General features: G+C 38.5%; 1 protein-coding gene across 1 annotated transcript in view; it reads right to left on the bottom strand.

Moving 5' to 3' along the window:
- Window positions 1–23,561, bottom strand: part of tbc1d10ab (TBC1 domain family, member 10Ab) — a 66,285-nt gene that overhangs the window by 41,729 nt on the left and 995 nt on the right. The window contains exon 2 of the mRNA XM_043715666.1: window positions 4,199–4,298. Coding sequence (XP_043571601.1) covers window positions 4,199–4,298 — 100 coding nt within the window. The remainder of the gene's footprint in view (window positions 1–4,198; window positions 4,299–23,561) is intronic.

Below are 23,561 nucleotides of genomic sequence, written 5' to 3'. Positions count from 1 at the left end.
GGAAGAGAGGGAGGTGGGGAGGGGGGGGGATGGAAGAATCAATCAAATGAAAATCAAAATAAAAACCAAAACATCATTTAGAGACAATGCCTGCGCTCCCATCAGTCCAGGATCGTTCTTGGCAGCCGTTTTAAAATCATTGCAAACAAAAAGACATGATCAGTGTTGGACACATTAACAATGTGTCCTTCAGATAATCTGATTTTCGGATAACTGGTATTCGGATAATCGAGGTTTTTCTGTATTTCTTTCCTACTTCTACTGAAAGGTCACAGGCCTGAAATGATAATTCTATTTCTATCATAGATGCTGCCAGAAAATATAATTTCCAGTATGTTTTGCTATTTTATACCTGCAGATATTTAGTGTCTATTCAGTGTCCAGTTGAGAATTGTTAATGTTCAATTTTTGGTCATATATTATGTCTCATAAGGTATCAACTTAACGTTGTATCAGTATTTATTTTTGAAAAGTGGTTATAAACTAGTTAAAAAAAACCCAAGTCTCACTTTTTTGTTTTAAATGTCAGATCAGACTTGTCAAACTGCAAGATAAGGGCGGCACGGTGGCACAGTGGTTAGCACTGCTGCCTCACAGCACCAGAGACCTGGGTTCAAAGCCCGCCTCAGGCGACTGACTGTGTGGAGTTTGCACGTTCTCCCTGTGTCTGCGTGGGTTTCCTCTGGGTGCTCCGGTTTCCTCCCACAGTCCAAAGATGTGCTGGTCAGGTGAATTGGCCATGCTAAATTGCCTGTAGTGTTAGGTGAAGGGGTAAGTGTCGGGGTATGAGTGGGTTGCGCTTCGGCGGGTCGGTGTGGACTTGTTGGGCCGAAGGGCCTGTTTCCACACTGTAGGTAATCTAATCTAAAAGTATAGAAGGGCATTTCTGATTAACAGTTAATTAATGACTGCTTAATAAGAATTAACAACCTTTACTCGAGGACTGCAGTTCACAACCACCTTGTCAAGAATAAATAATGCTGACCCAGGCAGCAATGCCAACATCCCATGAGCAAATCAACAGGCAAATGTTTTCAAGTTTTTGTTAAGATATCCAGATTGATAAGATATTTCATCATGAAGCGAACAGGTTGTATTGCCATTTTGTTCAGTGCCTTATAATGCATTTTAATCTACAGATTTTAAATTCACGTATACACTTGATTTCTGAAATGTCAGCAGCTTTTTATTATTCAGGCAGCTTAGTTGAGAATAAATTATTTGACTTCAATCTAGCCAAAAACAGAAAACTTCTTAACCAGACTTTATGATTGTACATTTTCATATTCAAAACCAACATGCATGTTTTACAAACTAAAGTTTTTTTCCCTGCTAGTAACTGCTTTCCTGTACATTCTAAATAATAATAATAATAATAACAACAACAACCACCTTTACGCTGGAGTAACTGATAAAGTTACATTACAAATATTATCTATCCAACAGGACAATCCAATGAATTGGAGCATACCAAGTTAGAAAAAGCAAGCTAATAGATGAAGACAGTCTGGTGAATTTCAAATCATAGCAGGGAGGGTGTGGAAGATGATATCACATGTAAAACAAAATTCCTGTTCTTAAATGAGGATCTAGAGCATTTTCTTTGGAACATGACCGGAGATACAGATGGGACTGCCACGGTTCCATTAGATGGATCAACACCAACTTCTAAAGAGCAATTAGGGATAGGCACCAATTGACAACCATATCCCACGAAAGAAAATTTTAAAAACTGCAATAATGAAAGATTTTCATGCTTAAATAAAGACTTCAGTTTAGTGACATTTTTCATTGATACTACCCTTCCTTCTGTTCAAAGTGAAACAAAAATATTTTAGATATTTAACTGTACATAACTGCTTTCTGCAAGCAGTGTATTATTTTAACCTGTACAATATTAATTTGCAGTGATACTCTTCATTCTGTAGTACTTGTTAAAGTTGCCTTACACTACAGTTTATTCAGTATGCATCTTATTGTGACAATGGTTAATCATCCAATCTATGCTACATTGAAAAAGGAATCAAGCATCACTATTCACAGGAAGTGGTATTAAACAGTTAACAGAAATCATTTTGAAGAGCCTGAACCATAAAATATCCTTCTAGTTTCCATGGCTCAATGCCATATTTTGTGTAAAACTGACCCATCAGGGAGAAAATGGCATTTGAAACAGATTCTTGCAAATAATTTGAGATAGACTTATAAAGCATACATAAAACACACTGTGTAATGATTTCTCTGAATTTCCTCTCAAAGGAGTGACAGTTCAAATAAACTCCAAACAAGTAAATAAACCAAAGAAATAGTAGATAATGGGTCAATGTTTTAATACATTTTAGAAGTTATTTAATCAAATCTGAAAATGGCAACCAAACAAAAATAAAAACCTGCATTTGTTCAACCAGCCACTAAAACCACCCAAGTAACAGAAGAGACTGTCGTTGACAGAATTTAGGCTAAAGAATACTTTAATGCCTTCCAAGTAGTAATTTGTTCTGCTTTAAGGCAGCTTGCTCAATATTGAAGGGAACAATGTACAACTGCAAAGGTTTATGCTAATACAGGAACTTAGTTCTGCACATTAACAAAACAGCAACGTTGGACCATATAAAGCAGAACTCTTGTGGACAAATATGTCTGCAATAGAAATACAAACAAAGATTGATGGAGAAACTTAACAGGTGTGGCAGCATCTGTACAGAGAAGCAGAGTTAAGTTTGCAAGTCCAATCACCCACCAAGGGTCAGCCAGACCTGCTGAGTTTCTTCAACATCTGGTGTTCTTCGCTTTCAATTTAAATGCTTTAACAGGTCCAACTGTAAAGCTATAGCAAGTCCTCTTTCAAAACGAAAAAAAATTGCTTTATTTATGATTCATTTACGAAACAGCTGAAAATGCGTTGCTGGAAAAGCGCAGCAGGTCAGGCAGCATCCAAGGAACAGGAGAATCGACGTTTCGAGCATAAGCCCTTCTTCAGGAATGAGGAAAGTGTGTCCAGCAGGCTAAGATAAAAGGTAGGGAAGAGGGATTTGGGGGAGGGGCGTTGGAAATGCGATAGGTGGAGGGAGGTCAAGGTGAGGGTGATAGGCCGGAGTGGGGTGGGGCAGAGGGGTCAGGAAGAAGATTGCAGGTCAGGAAGGCGATGCTGAGTTTGAGGGATTCGACTGAGACAAGGTGGGGGGAGGGGAAATGAGGTGTGGATCTGCCCCCCCACCAACCCAACCTCCACTCCCGGCACCTTCCCCTGCAACCGCAAGAAATGCAAAACTTGCGCCCACACCTCCCCCCCCTTACCTCCCCCCAAGGGACACTTCCATATCTGCCACAAATTCACCTGCACCTCCACACACCATCATTTATTGCATCCACTGCACCCGATGTGGCCTCCTCTATATTGGGGAGACAGGCCGCCTACTTGCGGAACGTTTCAGAGAACACCTCTGGGACACCCAGACCAACCAACCCAACCACCCTGTGGCTCAACACTTCAACTCCCCCTCTCACTCCACCAATCTTCCTGACCTCTCCGCCCCCACCCCCACTCCGGCCTATCACCTCACCTTGACCTCCCTACACCTATCGCATTTCCAACGCCCCTCCCCCAAGTCCCACCTCCCTACCTTTTATCTTAGCCTGCTGGACACACTTTCCTCATTCCTGAAGGAGGGCTTATGCCCGAAACGTCGATTCTCCTGTTCCTTGGATGCTGCCTGATCTGCTGCACTTTTCCAGCAACACATTTTCAGCTCTGATCTTCAGCATCTGCAGCCCTCACTTTCTCCTCAATTACAAAACAGATCAATTTTTAAAAAGGAAGTGATCTGGAATGTCGAGAATGTTGGGAATTGTTCCATTCTTTGAGTTCTTCAAAGTAACCATGGCTACAAACTCTGGCCTAGTTATACATCTGGAATAGATAATATTACTTTCAAATCAATATTGAACTATTGCTAGGCAACAATTTAGGTGGCTCTTCTCCCCAAATTTGAGTGCTATAGGTTTTGATTTCTAGATTGCAGCAAGTAATAATTTCACAGCATAAATCAAAGTGCCATTGATTGCATATTTATGTATAAATTCCTTTAAACTGTAAAAATATGTAATGATATCAGATGAATCTTCAGTTAGTTATAAAATTTTACTCATTTACTGCTTTGTCAACAATTGTACGGTTTTCTTTTCATGTCAGTCTTACCTTCTTGTATTTTTTTGCCATCCATTTGTCCCAGTTGTTCAACATGTCCAGCCACTTGGATTCCCGTTGCCGCAATACCTCTGGTGGCACTTCATGTTGCCTGAAAACAATAAATGTGCAGATTACTTAAAGGTCAGAAGCACAATAATAAAAATTGAAAGCTCTGCACTTTGAATTCTCACTCTGATGCTTTTAACAGCAGCTGCTTAATCTTAATGAGATTATGCAAATCATCAAAACACCAAACTAATGTAATACACCCAAAATAATTTTTAAATCACATTCGTAGGGAAGGGAGCAATACTAAGTCTGAGGTAGTCAAAAAACAGTAGCCTCAAGAAAAACTGCGAGCCAAGACACTATACTGCTTAAAAACATTAATCTGTGAAATAAAATAGTGGCTGCTCAAAGAATAACTTTTACTATGCTATCTCATCTCTCAGACCACTTCATAAAGTCAACACTGAGGTGCTACAGGTATGTGTAGCAGCAATTTTACACATTGCAAGATATCTATTTTTGGTATCTTTGATTGAGGAACAGTGGTAATACAGAAACTCAGTTTTATTAACAGTGCCACGGATCTTTTAACAATGGCGTGAATAAGCAAATGATACCAGTTTTCTCTAAAGGATGATGTGGGAAAGCTGGTGTTGGACTAGGGTGAACAAAGTTAAAAATCACACAACACCAGGTCATAGTCCAGCAGGTGTATTTGGAAGCACGAGTTTGCAAATAAACCTGTTGGACTGTGACCAGGTGTTGTGATTTTTAACTTTCTTCAAAGAATGGCAGCCCTGACAGTGTCACCTTCTCCAAATACACTAAATAGAGTGAAAATCCTTGAAAAACACATGAGAACCCAAAATCTAATTTTAAAAAAGTAAACATACAGCATTCTCATTTTTAAAAAAGAGCAGGTATTTAAGCTTGCTAATAGAAGTAGTTTAGCTCCAACTGCCTAGACACTTAATAAAAATCAAACATCCCCTTTCAAGCAACTCCTTTCTACCATTGCATCTATTGGTTTGGGCCACATTTGAGGTCTGCTGAAATATCACAATTTATTACATAGGAGACCATTATTTTGCACATCAGGCCCATACTTTTTCTTCATCTATCAATTTCTATCCTTTAGTTTATTCTTTTTCAAATATTTACTAATACTGATTAGCACTTGCCTCATTAGCCATTTCAAGGAGGGTAAGTTTCAAAAACCTCTGCTGGAAAGAGGTTTATTTCAGTTTGCCCCTTTTGTTTGGGGGGGGGGGGGGGGGGGGGGTGGGGAAATCCCAGAATCCATGTGTTCTTGTTACCAACTCAATGGAGTTGAAATGATTCTGCACATCCAAAATGTCTTGGAATTATTTTTTTTCCCCAAATGTGGCCAGGTACTATGTAAATGTGATTATGATTAACCACTATCTGAAATCCTTTTATTTAGGAAAATGTCTATTACAGCCATTCCTTAACCTTCTCCATTTCAGTGGTAAATTGTTCAAGTTTGGATCTCTGTGCTATGTAATATGGCATAATTCTTTTGAGTCTTCACCGCAGCTTTCCCAATCTCTAATATCTTTGCATAGTTGGCTGCGCAAAAGTGTGGTACGATCCGACCGATGTCTTGTACATACAAATTGGATGCAGGAGTACGTCCCTTGGTGGTGCTCCACCTTTCAATAAGGTCATAGCTAATTTAGTTACTTCACAATCCCACCTTCCTCAAAATATTTTACCCCTTTTTCGGGCTTATCTAGAAGCAAATCTACCTCTGCCTTGAAAAGTATTCAAAACTCTTTTCCAGAGGTGGTGTAAGCAAAGTAAGAGTTCCAAAGATTCTCAACCTTCAGAAAAAAGATCCTCATGAGTCTTCAATGAGTGACCCTTTATTTTCAAAAACAAGTCCTAGTTTGAGATTCTCTCAAGAGGAAACATCTTTTTACATGTCCATCCTGTCAAAACCCTTCAAGGTTTTATATGCTTCAATTAACTTGCATCTTACACCTCTAAACTCTTGTGGATACAAGCCAAACTTGTCAACCTTCTCCTCATAACAAAATGCCCTGTTCCAGTATTAGTCTTGTAAAACCTCTCTAAACCGCTTCCAATACATTTACAATCTCCCTCAAGGAGGACACTAGTATTATATAGAGTAGAGAAGCTGTATAACTTCTGTATAACTGAAGCACAACTACATTACTTTTGTAAATGAATTGTATTTAATAAACATTCTATATTTCTTGATTACTTGCTGCACTGTAATACAATACACACAGTAGGACCCAGATCCCACTGCATTTCAGGTCAATTCAATTGCTCATGGATTAGACACAATGTGTGTGTGTGATTGGACGGCAGGGGGAAGAGACAGACACGAAAGCAGAGACCTTAACATTTGCCCAGTGCATACCAATTGCTACATCTTCCCACTCAGAAAATGACCCATTAAATGTCCATATATCCTGTTCGCTGGCCAAACCTTTCTGCATACCAACATGTTACTTTCTACACTAAACTTCTGCAATAATATTTGATGCAGCACCTTAGCAAATGCCTTCTGGAAATTGAAACAGGGTTTGGTTCTTGTCTGCTTTACTGGCTTTTACAGACCATTCTGAACACAAGCAGATATGTCTTGAATATACACCAATATATTATTTTTGTATGCCTTTCATACACAGAATGATCTACAAGTTTCTAATTTTATAATTACCTTTTATTGGCATTACTGGATGGGTGCAGACTTTAGATATAATGGGTGAAGAATGTTTTTGAACTACCCTGGTTTATCAGGTTTTAATTGTTTAAGAGTTTCTAACCTAGTCAAAACAAATATAAACATTTGTGAATGTCATACAGTGCCAAACAAAGAAATGTGAAACTGCACAAGCAGTAACTTTAAGAAAGTTTTAGATTCTGCATAAGACTTGGTGGAAACAATCATGTTTGTGGATGGTGATTTACATTATTTGTGCAAGTCAATTCTTTCACTTCGTGCTTTAGCTGCAAACGAGGACGTACTATTGTAAAACAGGATGCCATGTCAATTGTTTGGCCCCCAGAGAGAAAAAAAAGCTATTTCCTTTGCAGCACCCTGTGTTACATTTTACCATAAATTGAATTTTCAACAGCAAGTAGGCTACAACAACCCATTTATATTTCACCAGGATAAATTCATTTATTGATCAAGTATCTACATATAGCTTTAAAAAAGTAACTCACTCACTTCACTAAAAAAAAAGTTTCAAATCAACAGTATTCTACACTGTTACTAAAAGAATGAAAAATGTGAGACTTATGTCATTGCAGTACCTTCCCTTTTAAAGTAATCTTGGCAATACAGTTGATCCCAATAGAATACTGTTAACCTTCCTAGATGAGTCTAAGACATTAATTGACCAGCATGCCAGGGGTCATGGCTAGGAGATAAATGGGTACTTCCTTTATTAAGACAAGGACTCCTTTATTGGCATCAAAGAAATCTGCAAATCAATATCCAAACAAATGCAGCTACCTTAACAATAAAATTGCAACTAGTCTATTCATGGACTGTGTTTTTGAACCAACAGTAGCACTTTACCAGGGGAATTCCAATTTTCCCATTTTAACTCGAGTTTGTTCCCTTGATATTCCATGAAGTTTATCCCTGCAGAAAGACTGAAAGGATATTTCATCAGCTAAAATCATTCAAGACCTTTCTCACTAGTGTAATTTTGAGACTCCTAACCATGGAGGGGCTTCTAGGAGTATCAGATTGATGCCAATACTCACATCAGATGCCCCCTATTGAAGAATCGTTATTAAATACATCATGAAGGCCATTTTAAGGAGCACAGAATACTTTTAAATTACCACAATATTTTTTTTAAAGTATTCCAGTACTAAGTTACTTCTGAAATTTCAAAATTTCTCAGTTTGTCATCACAAAAAAAATCTTATTAGTTCCAACAAAATAAAATTTTCTTTGCTGAATGGGTATTGGGTTTTAAAGTAAGTTTTATTTGTGTTATCCATAACAGTTGAATGTTTTGTTTTTAATTTCTACGAAACTTGTACCATGTGTGAAAACTATACCACCTCAGTTGTTTTGCTTCACAGAAGAATTAGAGGTACAGTTGTTTACAACTAGCATAAGGTTTGATGTTCCCCCATTTCAAGCTTGGAATATATACCTTAAAAAAAGGCAAATGTCACTTGAAAATAATAGACAGAACAAAGACTTCTATTATCCTGACATTTTACTTAAACAGTAAGGCCATTGTTTTGGGACTAGATCTTTAAACTTAGGGCAAATTAAATGACCATGTGATTTGCTCTTCCATTTGCCGGATAGTAAACCTGCATTTGAGATTGTTAGAGATCAAAGGGAGGCTCAGATAGTTTTATTGAAAAGGAAGTGCAAAGTATTTAAAGATGCATGGATAGGATAAATAGGCAAAGTCTTTTCCCTGGGGTTGGAGAGTCCAGAACTAGAGGGCATAGGTTTAGGGTCAGAGGGGAAAGATATAAGAGAGACCTCAGGGGCAACCTTTTCATGCAAAGGGTGGTACGTATATGGAATGAGCTGCCAGAGGATGTGGTGGAGGGTGGTACAATTGCAACATTTAAGAGGCATTTGGATGGGTATATGAATAGGAAGGGTTTGGAGGGATATGGGCCGGGTGCTGGCAGGTGGGACTAGATTGGTTTGGGATATCTGGTCGGTATGGACGGGTTGGACCAAAGGGTCTGTTTCCATGCTGTACATCTCTATGACTCTATGCAGACATTGTAAATGCAAAGACTACTGCCAATTACTAAACAGCCTCTAAGTTTCAGAAAGATACTTTCAATATTGAGCTGTAAACAGTTGAGCTCCATATTGTCCATTCACTCCTAAAAATTAGTGAGAGTTGAGATCAAAAGGTAGCAAATGAGCATTTGTACTTGGACGCAGATAGGTCACACTTAATTTACTGTCAAGTTAAACAATGTTATTAACCTCAACTCTTAAATAAATAAAATAGATTGTACAGAATATCAAAGTGGTTGTGAGAGTTGTTGGAAATATCATTTTACTCTGCTATCACTAATCAAGAAACTTGGCTGGCAATTTTCACCTAAACCACTTTTTCCTGAACAAAGATCTTAGGATTTGCACAACAATCTGCAGTAAATTATCAAATTTTCATTTTCTTGTAACATGGCTGGCTTTCATGATTTGTGGGTACAGGATTTCATCAAATGCAATTTTCTGTTGCTCCATGCAGATAAAGGCTTTACTATAAATCTGAGAAAATCCACACGATTTAAAGTATTGGACAAACTTTCAAAGTTATAGAATCCTTAAGTAAACATTGCAAAGAGGAAACAGATTAAGAATGAAAATAGTTATCTGGGTTTAACATTCAAACGGTTTCAGTCCATTAAAGATCAGACCAGATCTTGCAAATGAAAATGTCTGCATGCTGTTTCAGCAAATGCCATAACCTTGCTACAAGGACACAGTAACAAGCTTAAGTTTAAAGACGCAACTGATGCATGCACAAAGAAAGAACTTAAAGTAGAATGCGGTCTGAAATTTACAGGGCACTGAATGCATACTTTTTATAATGTTACAGTTTACAATTTTATAATCTCACTTTAATAAATCTGTAATGTTACATATTTTCTAATTTCAAAGCAAACCAAAAAGCAGCTGCAATTCAACTGGTTGTTCTTTTGTTCCCCCGAGTTTAGAACGCCTAACTTCCGTCTTACACTAGTTTGAAACCAGGTTGAACTAATCACACTCAGTTTAAACAATTGCATTTTAGTTACAAATAGTCCCTGCACTGAACACTTGACCCATTTATGGAATAAATACTAATCCATCTGAACAATCAAGCTGCTCTTCACTAAGCAGGTAAACAACCTTGAAACTTAAAACCTAAAGCAACAAACAGAAGGGACAAATGATTTACCTACTTTATACACTGCAATCTAACTAAACCACTGCAGAAACAGATATACTCTAAGCGAAAGCTAACAACCACTTTTATGTGATATGTAGAATTTCATCTGGGGTGATAAAGACATGGATGAGGGCTTCAGCAACAGATGGCAGGAGATGGAAGTTATTATCATTAGAGGTGGAATGATTTGCAATGAAGAGTGACATTGAAGCCTGAACTAACTGTTAGAGTGTGCGATAAATTTCACGGCCTGGGTGCAGAGTTGTGGCAGAGGTCTGGGATAACAACTTCAGATCTTCCCTATATCAATGTATTGCTTATATTATAAATGGATGTCTGAACTCACAACATGTATCTCGCAAGCTACTCTCATACCTGCCAGAAAATATTACTGATTAAGACCAATCAGAACAGTACGCTCAGATTCAAGAAATGGTCAGTGGCCTGGAAAGGGTAGAAGGAAAAGAAGAAAAGAGACAACTCAAGAGTGTATGGTCTCAATTGAGAAAGCATGTAGATGTTTGATTTACAACTTACTGAGTTAACAACTTTCGGCAAAATTGGCAAGCATTTTTACTTCCCAAATTGGGTTTCCCATTGGTAATTTGACTTGCAAAGGCAAGTGAAGAAAGATTTGCACACTGTCAGAGGATTAGAAAGTTCTTGAAACATCCTGGTCATTGTTACAATCGATGACTGACTACATAATCATTATGTCGTACACTTTTACTCAAAACACCTACAAATTTTCAAATGCTGAGAAAAATACAAGTCTCAGAAGTCAACATTTTGAAATGGGAGTATGTTTAGGTTTATATCAGGAAAACCAACAAAAATGTATGATAACATGATAGAATTCAGCCTGCAGCTTGACAGAGAGAGAGAGAAGACTGAATCAGATGTAACAGTATTACAGTTGAGTAAAATTAACTACAAAGATGTGAAGGAGGAGCTGGTCAGAGTTGATTGGAAAGGAAGCCTAGCTGGGAAGACAGTAGAGCAGCAATGGCAGGATTTTCTGGGGGTAATTTGGGAGGCACAGCAGAAATTCATTCCAAGGGGGAGAAGAAACATACTAAGGGGAGAATGAGGCAACCATGACTGACGAGTGAAGTCAGTGACAGCATGAAAGCGAAAGAAAAAGCATGTAATGTTGTGAAGGTTAGTGGGGAGCCAGAGGATTATGAAGCTTTTAAAAACTAGCAGAGGATAGCTAAAAAGACAATAAGGGAGGACAAGATAAAATGAGATTGTGGTGGTTGAGTGGTTAGCACTGCTGCCTCATAGTACCAAGGATCCCGGTGATTTGCATGCTCCGTGTGTCTGCATGGGTTTCCACAGTGCTTAACCTTCCTGCCACAGCATCAAGATGTGTAGGTCCAGTGGATTACCCAAGGTAAATGCAAACGTTATGGGAATTGGGTAGGGGGCTGGGACTGAGTCTCTGATGGATGCTCTGAAAAAAAAAAAATCAGTGCAGCCTTGCTGGGCCAAATGCCCTTTTTCCGTACTCTAGACGTAGAAGACGAAGATGACAACAACCACCTTCAAAATGCCTTTTCCATACCATTCATCATCTCTTGCATACCTGCATGCTCATTTGAAATCCGAATTTCTCCAATGTATCCCCATTTTGTGATCCCCTTAATTATTTACAACAGGGACTATCCTTGTGCCTCTTCTCTGCATGGAGTCTGAAAGTCTCCTTTGTGCCTTAGTGACTGAAGCTGAACATTACATATAAAATACTGGTTCAACAAAGCACTACACATAGTTTGCTTCTAGTGGCTCTCCATGTTTGGTTGTATCATCAAATTTAATCACTAATCAGTAAATTCACAAGTGGACATATATCTCTCAATTTCTCATCTTTCCTTTGCCCTGCTCAACCTTTTGTCTTGATGCTCAAATAATTCTATATGCGGTCTGACCAACAGTCCCTGCAGGAGGCCATGACCAGAAATGTAGGTTTTCAAAACAAAGACTTGCTTGAACTTTGAGTCTGGAGCTGTGTTCCCATTCTGTAAACTTTAGTTCACGAACCACTAACCCAGTTAGCTTAAATGGTGCTGCTATTACGTGAATTTCTCAAAACAGATTGCACGAGAACACAGCTACCATGTTATAGCAGGACTATAACTGTTTAAAAATGGCAGAAGTCAGGAAATTATAGGCCATTTGTCTGACTTCAGTCATTGGTAAGATTTGAGAATCATTTTTAAAGGATGAGTGTACAGAGTACACACAAGTGTATGGTAAGATAGGGTGGAGTCAGCTCAGCTTCATCAAGGGGAGATTATGTTTACCAAGTCTGTTAGAATTTGAGGTGGTAACAAGCAAGTTAGACAAAGGAAAGCCAGTGGACATGATCTATTTGGATTTCCAGAAGACCTCTGACAAGTTGCCACACAGGAGAATGCTAAATAACATAAGAGCCCATAGTGTTACTGGCAAGATAGAGGATTGGCTGACTGGCAGGAGTGGGGATAAAGGAGTCTTTTTCAGGATGGCAGCTGGTAACTAGTAGAGTTCACAGGGGTCAACATTGGGATCACAACTATGACATATCAACGATCTGGACAAAGGCACTTTTATTAAGAGTGCAGATGACATGATGATAGGTGGATGGACCAGTGGTGTTGAGGAATCTCTGAGACCGCAAAAAGACTTGGACAGGCTAGGAAAGCTGGCAAAGTAGCAGATGGAACATAATGTGGAAAAGTGAGAGGCTATGCACTTTGATCAGATGAATAGTGCAACAATACTGTGGCTTTAAGAGTGTATTTGTTCTTTTGTTTTAGAAAAGGAAAGAAGAAAGGTTGAGACAGAGGTACTGAATAGTCTGCTCAAAGCCAATAGAGTAAACAACTTTGATGTCTTGGGATTTTTTTGAAAAAGTTGAATAGAAGCAGCCTGAATGGGGGTTCAAGCTCCCACAGAATCAACATTTGTAGATTTAGCTTTCAGCAGTTGTACAGGTCTTATTCTGTTCCAGCTAAAAGCTGGAGGTTCTCTTCCTCCTCCTGGAATTACTTCTGAGACAATATTTTTTACTGTATTTGCCTTTGCCAAGGGCATGTTTATAGAATGTTACCATATTGAAACAGTTAATTAGCTGTTAATATATTTATTATTTTGTTAAGCATTTCAAAAGACTTACAATTAAGCCAATGCTTCCATTTTTGTGTTATCTATATTATTTTAACTGTAGTGTAAAACTAAAGTGCATTTTGCTAATGTCAATTAGTTTGACCAATCGAATTGTATCAGGAACACAACATCTTATAATTACCTTTAAAATAAGGAAAAAAAAGTATCTAAATTATCATCTTAATGCATTTTGAGGAGTTTGGTCTGTTCATAACAATAGAGGCGCAGATTATTTTTTAAACAGGGAAAGGCTTCAGGAATCTGACGCACAAATGGAGTTGAGACTTAGTTCATTATACCCTGAAGGTTAACATGCAGCTTCAGGTGGCAGTTAGGAAGGCAAATGCAATGTTAACATTCATTTCAAGAGGGCTTGAATGTAAGAGCAGAAATGTACTGCTGAGGATGTGTAAAGCTTTGGTTAGACCACATGTGGAGTGTCATGCATAGTTTTGGGCCCTATATAGAAGGAAAGTTGCACTGGTATTGGAGATGGCCAACAGGAAGTTACAAGAATGATCCCAGGGATTAAGGGTTTGTCATACAAGGAACAATTGTGGACTCTGGGTCTGTACTCTGTTTAGAAGGATGAGGGTGCAATCTCATTAAAACTTAGACTACAGAGCGGCCTGGATAGAGTGGATATAGAAACCACGTTACCACTAGGAGGAGAGTCTAAGATGTAACAGTACAGCCTCAGAGTAAAGGGACAATCCCTTAGAATGGAGATGTGGAGAAATTTCTTCAGCCATAGGGCTGCAAGAGGTACTGCAGAAGACTGTTGAGGCCAAAACATTGAGTTTAAGACAGAGATAGATAGGTTCTTGATTAGTAAGGGGGTCAAGGGTTACTGGGAGAAGGCAGAAAAGTAGGGTTGAGAAATGTACCAGCCATAATTGAATGATGCAGCAAGCTTAATGTGCCTTATGGCCAATCTGACAACAGAAACAACCACTTCCTTTACAATATGACAGAAATGCATTTAATTCGGGTTTACTATGTTTTCCTAGGAAATTTTTATCACTGCTTCCCACCATACAGGGGAGGAATACTAAGTAGTGATTAAATGATCTTTTGACAGCAATCACCAACTCATACTGCAAGGAAATGTTCTTTGTATACCTTACTTATTGCAATTGAAAATTTTCAAGTACACCACAATAGTCGACCAATGGTCAGATGTACCAATTTTATACTTCAGTGCACGTATGCAATTTTCCAAATTCTAGTTTATCATTCCATATTTACAAGGCCACATCACATCAATAAGATGCACTTCACACTGAAATACCCAAGCTAGAGTTGGCACCCTTCGCCTCACTATGAAATAAAATAGACTCAATTTCACAGCTGTTGTAGATGGATTTGCGGAATCATGCATATGACTAACAGCATGAAAGAAAACAATCAACAAAATAAACTTCAAACCAGCAGCAGAACTTTAGTCATGAGGGGATGAAAGATTACTGGCAAAATGAAGGAATGTAGAGTTGAAGTTAAACTCAGATCAGTCATAATTGTTTTCAATGACAGAGCAGGCTTGGGAGGGCTGAGTAGCCTACTCGTTGTCGTTGTTCATAAGTTCAAATGTCATTTAACGATTTTCTTCTTGAAATTCTTATCGAAATTAGCTTCAAAATGCAAAACATACAAGAATCACACCAGCGGGATTGGAATACAACTTGCAAGGGTTTGCTTAGATTCAAATTTGGGTCGAGGTTGATAACACACATCCAACAACTAAAATGAACCAAGTTTCAAACCAATTACAGAGCAACCTCGAAAATCTGAATACCGATTATCTGAAAATCGGATTATCCGAAGGAGATCGAGGTCGCAATAGAAACATTACATCAAAGACGTGTTTCCAACATTGATCGTGTCTTTTGTTTACAGTGATTAAACAGGCACCATCTCCAAATGACCTCCCGCGCTCTCTCTCTCCCCATACTTGCCCTTGAGTTCTATAGAGGGGTGTATCCTTACCCACCCAGCCCTCCCCCCTAGATAATCTCTCCAACATTATCTTTTACAGGGCAGAGGTGGAACCTGTCAAAAAGGTGCAGGTGTGTGTGTGTGTGTGTGTGTGTGTGTGTGTGTGTGTGTGTGTGTACGTACGTACCCACACGCACTATTTGGAGACTTACCCCACAAAGGCAACATTGATCGTGTCTTTTGTTTACAGTGATTAAACAGGCACCGTCTCCAAATGACCTCCCGCGCTCTCTCTCTCCCCATACTTGCCCTTGAGTTCTACAGAGGGGTGTATCCTTACCCACCCCCCCTCCTCCTAGATAATCTCTCCAAAATTATCTTTTACAGGGCAGAGGTGGAACCTGTCAAAAAGGTGCAGGTGTGTGTGTATACCCACACGCACTATTTGGAGACTTACCCCACAAAGGCAGGAGCAGTCTTATTGTTGGTGTCCAGTCCGGCTGCCCCGGAGAGGGCTTGGGACAGTGCTGGACGGGGATGGGGCCGCGTGCAGGGGGTACTGTTGGATGGGGTTGGAGGCGAGCGGGGGACAGTGTTGGATGGGGCGGGGTCTCGCGCAGTGTGTGCTTCTGAAGTCTCCTGAACAGGGAGCAGACATTAAAAACTCCGAGCCCCAGAGGAAAGGCATTTAAATCGATTAACCAAATAATCGACTATCCAAACGAAATAATGCCCACCCATCTTGTTCAGATAATCGAGGTTCTGCTACAACAATCTGCAACATACAGATGATTTCAGGTTTGATTTGTGACTCAAAGCATTAGAGACATGTTCTATGGGATTGTTTTAATTATATTTTTTAACATATTACTTTCCACCCCACCCATCACTTGTCAGGCTGTGCCATGGCATGCAGGCTAAAGAATATCTTACACGGAACCTATAAGAAAGATGTTCAACATTGGGTGGTTGTATCTGGTTAAATGGGCCAGTGTGATGAAAAATGTGCATAGTGGTGAACAGTCAACTTCACAGGAGTCATGGAAGTAATCATGACCTGAATTCAAACTTTACAGAACTGAAACTAACCTTTAAGACTGATGAAAAGTGTAGGTGAGAATTTAACTGAATTGAAAGATTTCCTTTCAATACAATAAAAAGCATCTTGGGAATAACATTAATAGTGATTTTATGCAGTATTGTCAATCTTAGAAAGCAGTTTTAACCAAGTAAGTGGGTGAACTACTTTGACAAGGGGGCAATAAAGTTTAGTCAAAATTCTTATTCATTTCCATCAAATTCACAAGCGCCAAGGAGAGGCAACATAATGGGATTGAGGAATGTGACTTGTTATGTAACAATGCAATTCTTTGTGTTGCAAAACAATCTAAAAACCAAGACTTAAAGTTTGCTAATTTTTTCTCTTTCCATTCTCAACATTGTTGTCAATTTTAACCCCACACTCTAGTAAACATCAAGACAAAAATAGCCATGTTTCATTTCAGGACATCTACTAATCCAGGAGTAGCCTCAGGTCAAGAAATTTCAGAAAACTGAGGTTCTGCTTTGAATTCAAACCCTTACAATCAAACCCCAATACAAATAATAGTTACTGAAAACAAAAACTGAGCTGTGACCATGTTGGCATTTCCTCTTTCAAGTGCACTTTGTGAAAAACTGAGCTGTTCACAAACCCTGCATTCACTATCAACAATTTGTACAGTAACCGGGGACAAGCGTGAAAAGTTCTTTGCACAAGCTATTCACTGCAAGCTCAAAAGCTTATGACACATCTGCCAATGCCTAAACCACAAGCTGCCAAGTATAAACTTTACAAAATTCCTTTGTCAATGGATGATGTTAAAAAGTTACAAGTGAAAATCTTCAGACTTTACTGTGGTATGAATAATGCTTCAGTAGGATTAAAATCAATTTTCAAAGGATTTATCATTTAATTTGTTACAGTGGTACAATGGAACTCGGAACCAACTGTTCTAATTTAAGAACACTCAAGAAATCCTACTCCTTTATTTCATTCTCTAAGGATCTCCCAACTACAGATAGAATCCATCAATCAACAAAGTGCATGAAGGAGTTAAATCTTGTGGACTTCAAATCTTGTAATCTTTCTAATGAGGTATGTTGGGTACATTTTTTTAAAGTAATTGCTGTAAAGGGCAGTTTTGAAAAAGGAAGATAATGCTTTGAGCTAGGACATTTCAGAAGCTGCTTCTGATTCAGTGTTACATTGCCAGAGTCATGGCAGTATGTATGGTTATGTATGTGAAATGGGTTTTGTCTGCACTTCAATTAAGTGTTGGAAGAACACAGCAAGCAAGGCAGCACCACATTCAGAAGTCGACATTTTGAGTGTAACTTTTTTTACGCAGAGGGTGGTATGTGTATGGAATGAGCTGCCAGAGGATGTGGAGGAGGTTGGTACAATTGCAACATTTAAGAGGCATTTGGATGGGTTTGTGAAAAGGAAAGGTTTGGAGGGATATGGGCCGGGTGCTGGCAGGTGGGACTAGATTGGGTTGGGATATCTGGTCAGCATGGACGGGTTGGACCGAAGGGTCTGTTTCCATGCTGTATATCTCTATGATTCTATAACCCTGCTTCTGAGTTACATCCAAAATGTTGACTTCTCCACCTCCTGATGCTGCGTTCTTCCAGCCTCCTGCTCGTCTACTTTAGATTCCAATATCAGCAGTTTTTTTGTATCTTCAATTAAGTGTTGACAATGGCTTGGGAGCAGCTCCAAGGATTTTCCAGTCATACGATTAGACTAATCTATTGATGAGGTGAGAAAGTCAGGTAATGTCAATTCGGCTTTCAAGCAGTCTTCAGATGAGACACTGTGCCGATGTAAATTAATAATTAAGTGCCCATGGGTAGGTCAATCATAACATCACGTTCACAATTTACATCCCACTTTCAAGGTTAAAGCTATTTCAAAGTTATGTGCATCTAACTTCTAATACCAAATCTCTCATCGATTCAATGGATAACGATGGATAGATCTGGATTATGCATTACAGCTCAAACCCATCGGCCTGTGAAAAAGAATGATTTTGATTTTCAGGCTGATATGACTTGCCCTAAATTTCCAGACTATTGATTAATTTATGTTCTGATGGGATTGGATGTAATATTCATTTATATGCTACCTTTGATGTAGTAAGACATATCAAAGCATTTCACAATTCGAATTCAGTTTTGAGCAATAACAACAGTGAAACTAAGGGGATACAGCAAATATATCAAGGTGAAAGGGTGTGTGAAATCAAAATTACTTCAGTGGCTAAGTGCTGGTGGCTCAGAGGATAAATGCAAAGGTTAAATTTCGAAAAGGGAAGAGTCCAACAGTTGTACATGGCTGGAGAATATGAATGTAGCTAGGGAAGAGATTTATACCTTGTCATTTTAACTTAATGTATAGGTAATACCAAATAAACTCTACAATGATATAGTTACAAGTCAATAGGACTTCACGAAGAATATAATGTGATGAGAGAAATGTGGGTTAATTGGTATTTATGGAGGATGAAATTTAGGAGGCTGGGAAGAAAGCATAGGAAGAAAGCTTGGAGATGAAAAAAAGGCATGTTTGTGGACTTCAACAACAGCAAAGACAAACAGTAAAGCAGCACTGAGTAGGAGGTACTGTATAGCAAGGACAATGAAGAATGTGATTAACTCCACAGAAGATTCCTTACCACAACGATCTGGACTGCTGTCATTGGCACTGAAACAAGACCAAAAGATTTTGGACAGATCAAGAATTCACAGAATTGCAACATTCTGGAACCTCCAGAGATACAGGAGGTTTGGACCAAGTCAGCAGTCGAAGAGGAAGGAATGGTTAGGGGTATGCTTTTAATTAATAGGTAAACCCATGAAAGTATACAACAACTAATACTTTAGATAAGAGTTTTCAGGTATACTTAAGTATATCAGCAGAAGGCTGGAAGAACACAGCAAGCCAGGCAGCATCAGGTGGTGGAGAAGTTAACATTTCAGGTATAACCATTCTTCAGGACTGCGGTTGGGGGTGAGGAGAATTGTAGATAAAGGGGAAGGTTGGGAGGAGGGATGAAGCGGTAAAGTAGTGATAGGAACAGCAGAGGATGATGTTAACGTATCAACCTAAGCAGATCCCATTTGACAGAGGGAATTGTACTCTCTCTTGGCCTAGCTAGCCAACATACAGAGCTAAATGGGTATAATGATGTGAAGTTTGCTGGAAGTTCCAGCTTTTTCCCAAATTAGCAACACCCAAAAGAAATCCTGTGACACTCCATACAAGAACCTAAATATCATTTTTTGTGGTGAAAGCCACCTATGAGAAGACACTCAACACACAGTCTACTCTGCCATTCAATGAGATCATGGCCAATCCAAAAGCCCTCAACTTCACTTTTCTGTAACCTTTGACTAAAGAACTGATTAAAATTATGTCTCAGCCTTGAAGATACTTGATGAGAACCTCAGCTGTGTTCCACAGATTCATTACTCCCAGATAATAAATTCCTCCTCTTCCTTAAATATACAACTGCTTGTTGAGGTTATGTCCTCTTTCATAGCTCTCAAGTCTTTTTTCAAATTTAAATAATTTCAGCTCCTCTGTTCTTCCTGCCAAAGTACATAACCTTACATTTTCCCAAATTATGTTCCATGTAGAAAATTTTTGCCTACTCATTTATCCTGCCTATATCCCTCTGCAGCTGACAGGATCATCATTTGCCTTCCCACTGATTTTTGTGTAATCTGCATACTTGGCTATACTTCATCCCTAAGATAGTTGTTCTTGTTTTAAAATAGTCAAACTGACATTCAGTGCCCCGGTTTAGTCTTCGTACATCAATTTTTTTTTAAGAAAATGAAGCAATTACTGGACGAATGCCAAAGCTTTGGATAACGATAATCTAGGCCTCCTATATAAATATGTGAAATGCAGGTCCATTATTTGCACATTGTGTTCTTAAGATCATTAGATGGAGTTATTTTCATTGTTTTTGTTTAAATTGTCACTTTGGTCAAAAAAATGATCGGTGACTGGGAAATTAATGTTTCACTAGTAATATAGAACAGGACTGTCCAATTAAAAACTATCTACGGGTGTAATGATGGCAACACAAAATGTGTATTTAAGTAACACCCATGTTCAGTAATTAAGCAAGCAAAGAACTGTCAACAAATCAAAAAACACTTGTACAATACATCACTTTAAGATGACCCACAAAAGTAACATGCTTATAATGTATGAATTGCACAAAGACATGCTTATTAGTTATTCAAGTCACTGATTCAAAAGGTTTAACTCAAGGTGCCATCCATGGCTTGAGCAGGACAACTCAATGAAACACAAGGTAACACACATTGTCAGAGATATTATTCTTCATATGAAGTGTGCAATTGCTTATGAAATGTGATAATTGAAGCTCCTAGAGCAAAGAGCAGGGAAGGGAAATCTCCAAAAGAACGAACTAATATTATTCCTAACTAGTAAAACAGATTAGCTGGTCTTCCAAGTCATTGCTGTTTGAAAGATGGACTGTGAACACCACTGTATAAGATTATAAGAACTAGGAATAGGAGTAGGCATTCAGCCCCACAATCCTGCCTGTCTATTCTTAAAAGATATTGCTGATCTGCCTCAGGCCTCAACAACTCCTTAAATCCAGCTCTCCATAACCACAACTTCAAAAATCTATCTGCTGCTTAAATAGTTAGCGATAGGAGTACCACTGCAGGACAGCACAGTAAGAGTATTGCAAAATAGATCTTTGACCCAATCATATTCAATTCCTTCAATGCTTGCCGTCCATAATATCAGAGTGGGTCAAATCACTGACGTCTGCAACGTACAGTTTCAATCATAAACCTGTTATATAAATCAAGGAGTCCATGTCTGCCCAAACTAAGATATGGGCAACAATCAGGCTTGGGCAAGTACAATACAATACCAATGAGTGCCAAGCATCAACCATCTCTAACAGAGGTCACAACTGGCTAGACAAATACTGTGGCTTCAGGACAAAGTCAGAGGCCTGGTGTTTGGCCACAAGAGACTCACGTCCTGACCCCTGAAGGCAAATGAACAAAGCTCCACATCTGTCTTCCTAAGGTTAATTGAAGGACAATAGCAAACTCCCCTCCAAATCTCACACTACCTTGGAAAAATATGCCACCCCTTCAGCACTAGGTCAAACTCTTGGAATATTCTACCTCAACATTAATAATGGCACCTGCACATAGGTTTATGCAGTTCAAGATAGTAACTTACTATTGCCGAAAATGTGTTGCTGGAAAAGGGCAGCATGTCAGGCAGCATCCAAGGAGCAGGAGAATCGACGTTTCGGGCATGAGCCCTTCTGGAGCATCTCCAGCATCTGCAGTCCTCACTTTCTCCTAGTAACTCACTATTGTTTTGGGGGCAATTAATGCTATCCCTCTCAGAAACACCTATTTTTTTTTTTTAAATTGTTCAATACACATCTACCCATTTACAAAGACAAGATAAATATTTAAAAATTGTTTTCAATATTACATTAACCTATAATGTATGGAATTAATGTTAACTATTATTTGCTAGAGTACATTATCTTCAAAGTTCAAAAATATGCACTCAACCTGAGAGAATCAAGGATTTATAAAACCATATACACATTTTGTAATTGGGTTTTACTTTTATATTTAATTTGCTATATCATGGTTGCTTCTAATTTGCTCTTGCAGCCAGTTTCTTTGTGGCCTATTCAGTCAAGTTTGATTGCCTTAAATAAAATTTCCAAAGTCTTTGCCGAGAATTCCTATCCTTGATGACTGAATGAAGATGGACAATTCTATTCTCTTTCCTTCTGTCATTTAAAATTCACTGAAAGTAATCTAACAGTCTCGGCTACCTGGTGGAGCAGCATAGCATGGATACATGTATTCTGTAATCATTGGCCGACTCAAGTTTCAGATGGCAGGTGTGGCTCCAATGGTTTGTCCCAAACAAAGAGCAAGTCGATCAAAAGATTTGGAAAGGATCATTTAAAAGCACCTTTCTTTTGTAACCTCAACACCAATATTGACAACAATCTGGGAAAACCTCCAAACCAAAAAGTACATGAAAAGGTTGGAGTGGGGAAAATAATTAAATCTGGAACAACCCTTGCACAAAATGGGATTCTACTAATAATATTTCACTAGCTCGCCTCAGAGCTCAGTTAAGTATTAGGTATAATTCCAGATTAGTGCAATATTAATACTTGCTGCCAAGGTGATGTGTTATGAGCCACAATGTCCCTACACTAAGGAAAGCACTTGCATTTGATTCAAATTTGGAAATCACTTGCAGGTAATTGCACACATGTGGCTTACACTATGATCAACTTTCCATTTCAAAAGAAGAATGCAGCCAATGAACACATTACCTTCATTCAAATCAGGAATGGTCACTAAAAAAGGCCAGAAAGGAATCAGCACAGGTGAAATAGTACAACAGAAATTCACATTAACCTTTTGTTAGTATGGAACAGGAAAAGGAGAAAAGGGAACCAAACAATGTTTTGTTAAAATGTGTGAAGTGGCTGTGTGCAAAATTAACTCCCAAAACAGTGACTACACTTTAGAACTATTTTCTTTGCTGTAAAATGAGACATCAATGAACTTGAAAATTGCCATTTTTCTGGTTTGTTTCTTTTAGTAATGGACAAATTGAATCTGATTACTCCACCTAATTTACTTATTTTCCAATACAGTCAACTCATAATACAATAATTCTACAAGACTACAATTCAAAAGAACGTTAAGTGTTCAAACATTTTACTTGACTTCAGAATTTCTCAAGAGGCATCAAGTCCTGATTTAGGAAAAAAAACTATTTCCATTTTTGTTTTAAATGTGGAGTAGCTTTGCCATATTAAACCTGAGCAGACCACCTATATACAATTCCCACTCTTCAACTTTACAGTCATGGACCTTCTATCCAAGGGATGTTTAGAAAGATAAGCTATAAATCTGATACCCAGATTCTGTATTACAAAACTAAAATCGTCAGTTATTTAAAAGTAATCTAAAAAAAAACATTTACAGAGATTTTCAAGTGTATGTGTGGGAGCTTTCTACCACAAGAAACAAAACACTGAGTTCAACATGAATTTTCCAGACTTGTTAGGGTTAAGCGCCAATAATTCCCACGTCATCACCATAACTACTTTGAGAAACATTGCTGCATTTCACTGCGGTTTTAAAAGCTTTAATATTCCCCATGGTATCTCTTACTCGAGCTTTCCCGAGTGACGCGGATTCGGGTTTTTACGATTCAAAAAGCCCCATTATTCGACACCAATAAT

Source organism: Chiloscyllium plagiosum, chromosome 25, assembly GCF_004010195.1.
Source record: "Chiloscyllium plagiosum isolate BGI_BamShark_2017 chromosome 25, ASM401019v2, whole genome shotgun sequence".
Classification (NCBI taxonomy): domain Eukaryota; kingdom Metazoa; phylum Chordata; class Chondrichthyes; order Orectolobiformes; family Hemiscylliidae; genus Chiloscyllium; species Chiloscyllium plagiosum.
Note: the sequence above shows the minus strand (reverse complement) of the source record. Positions and strands in the feature narration are given on the sequence as shown.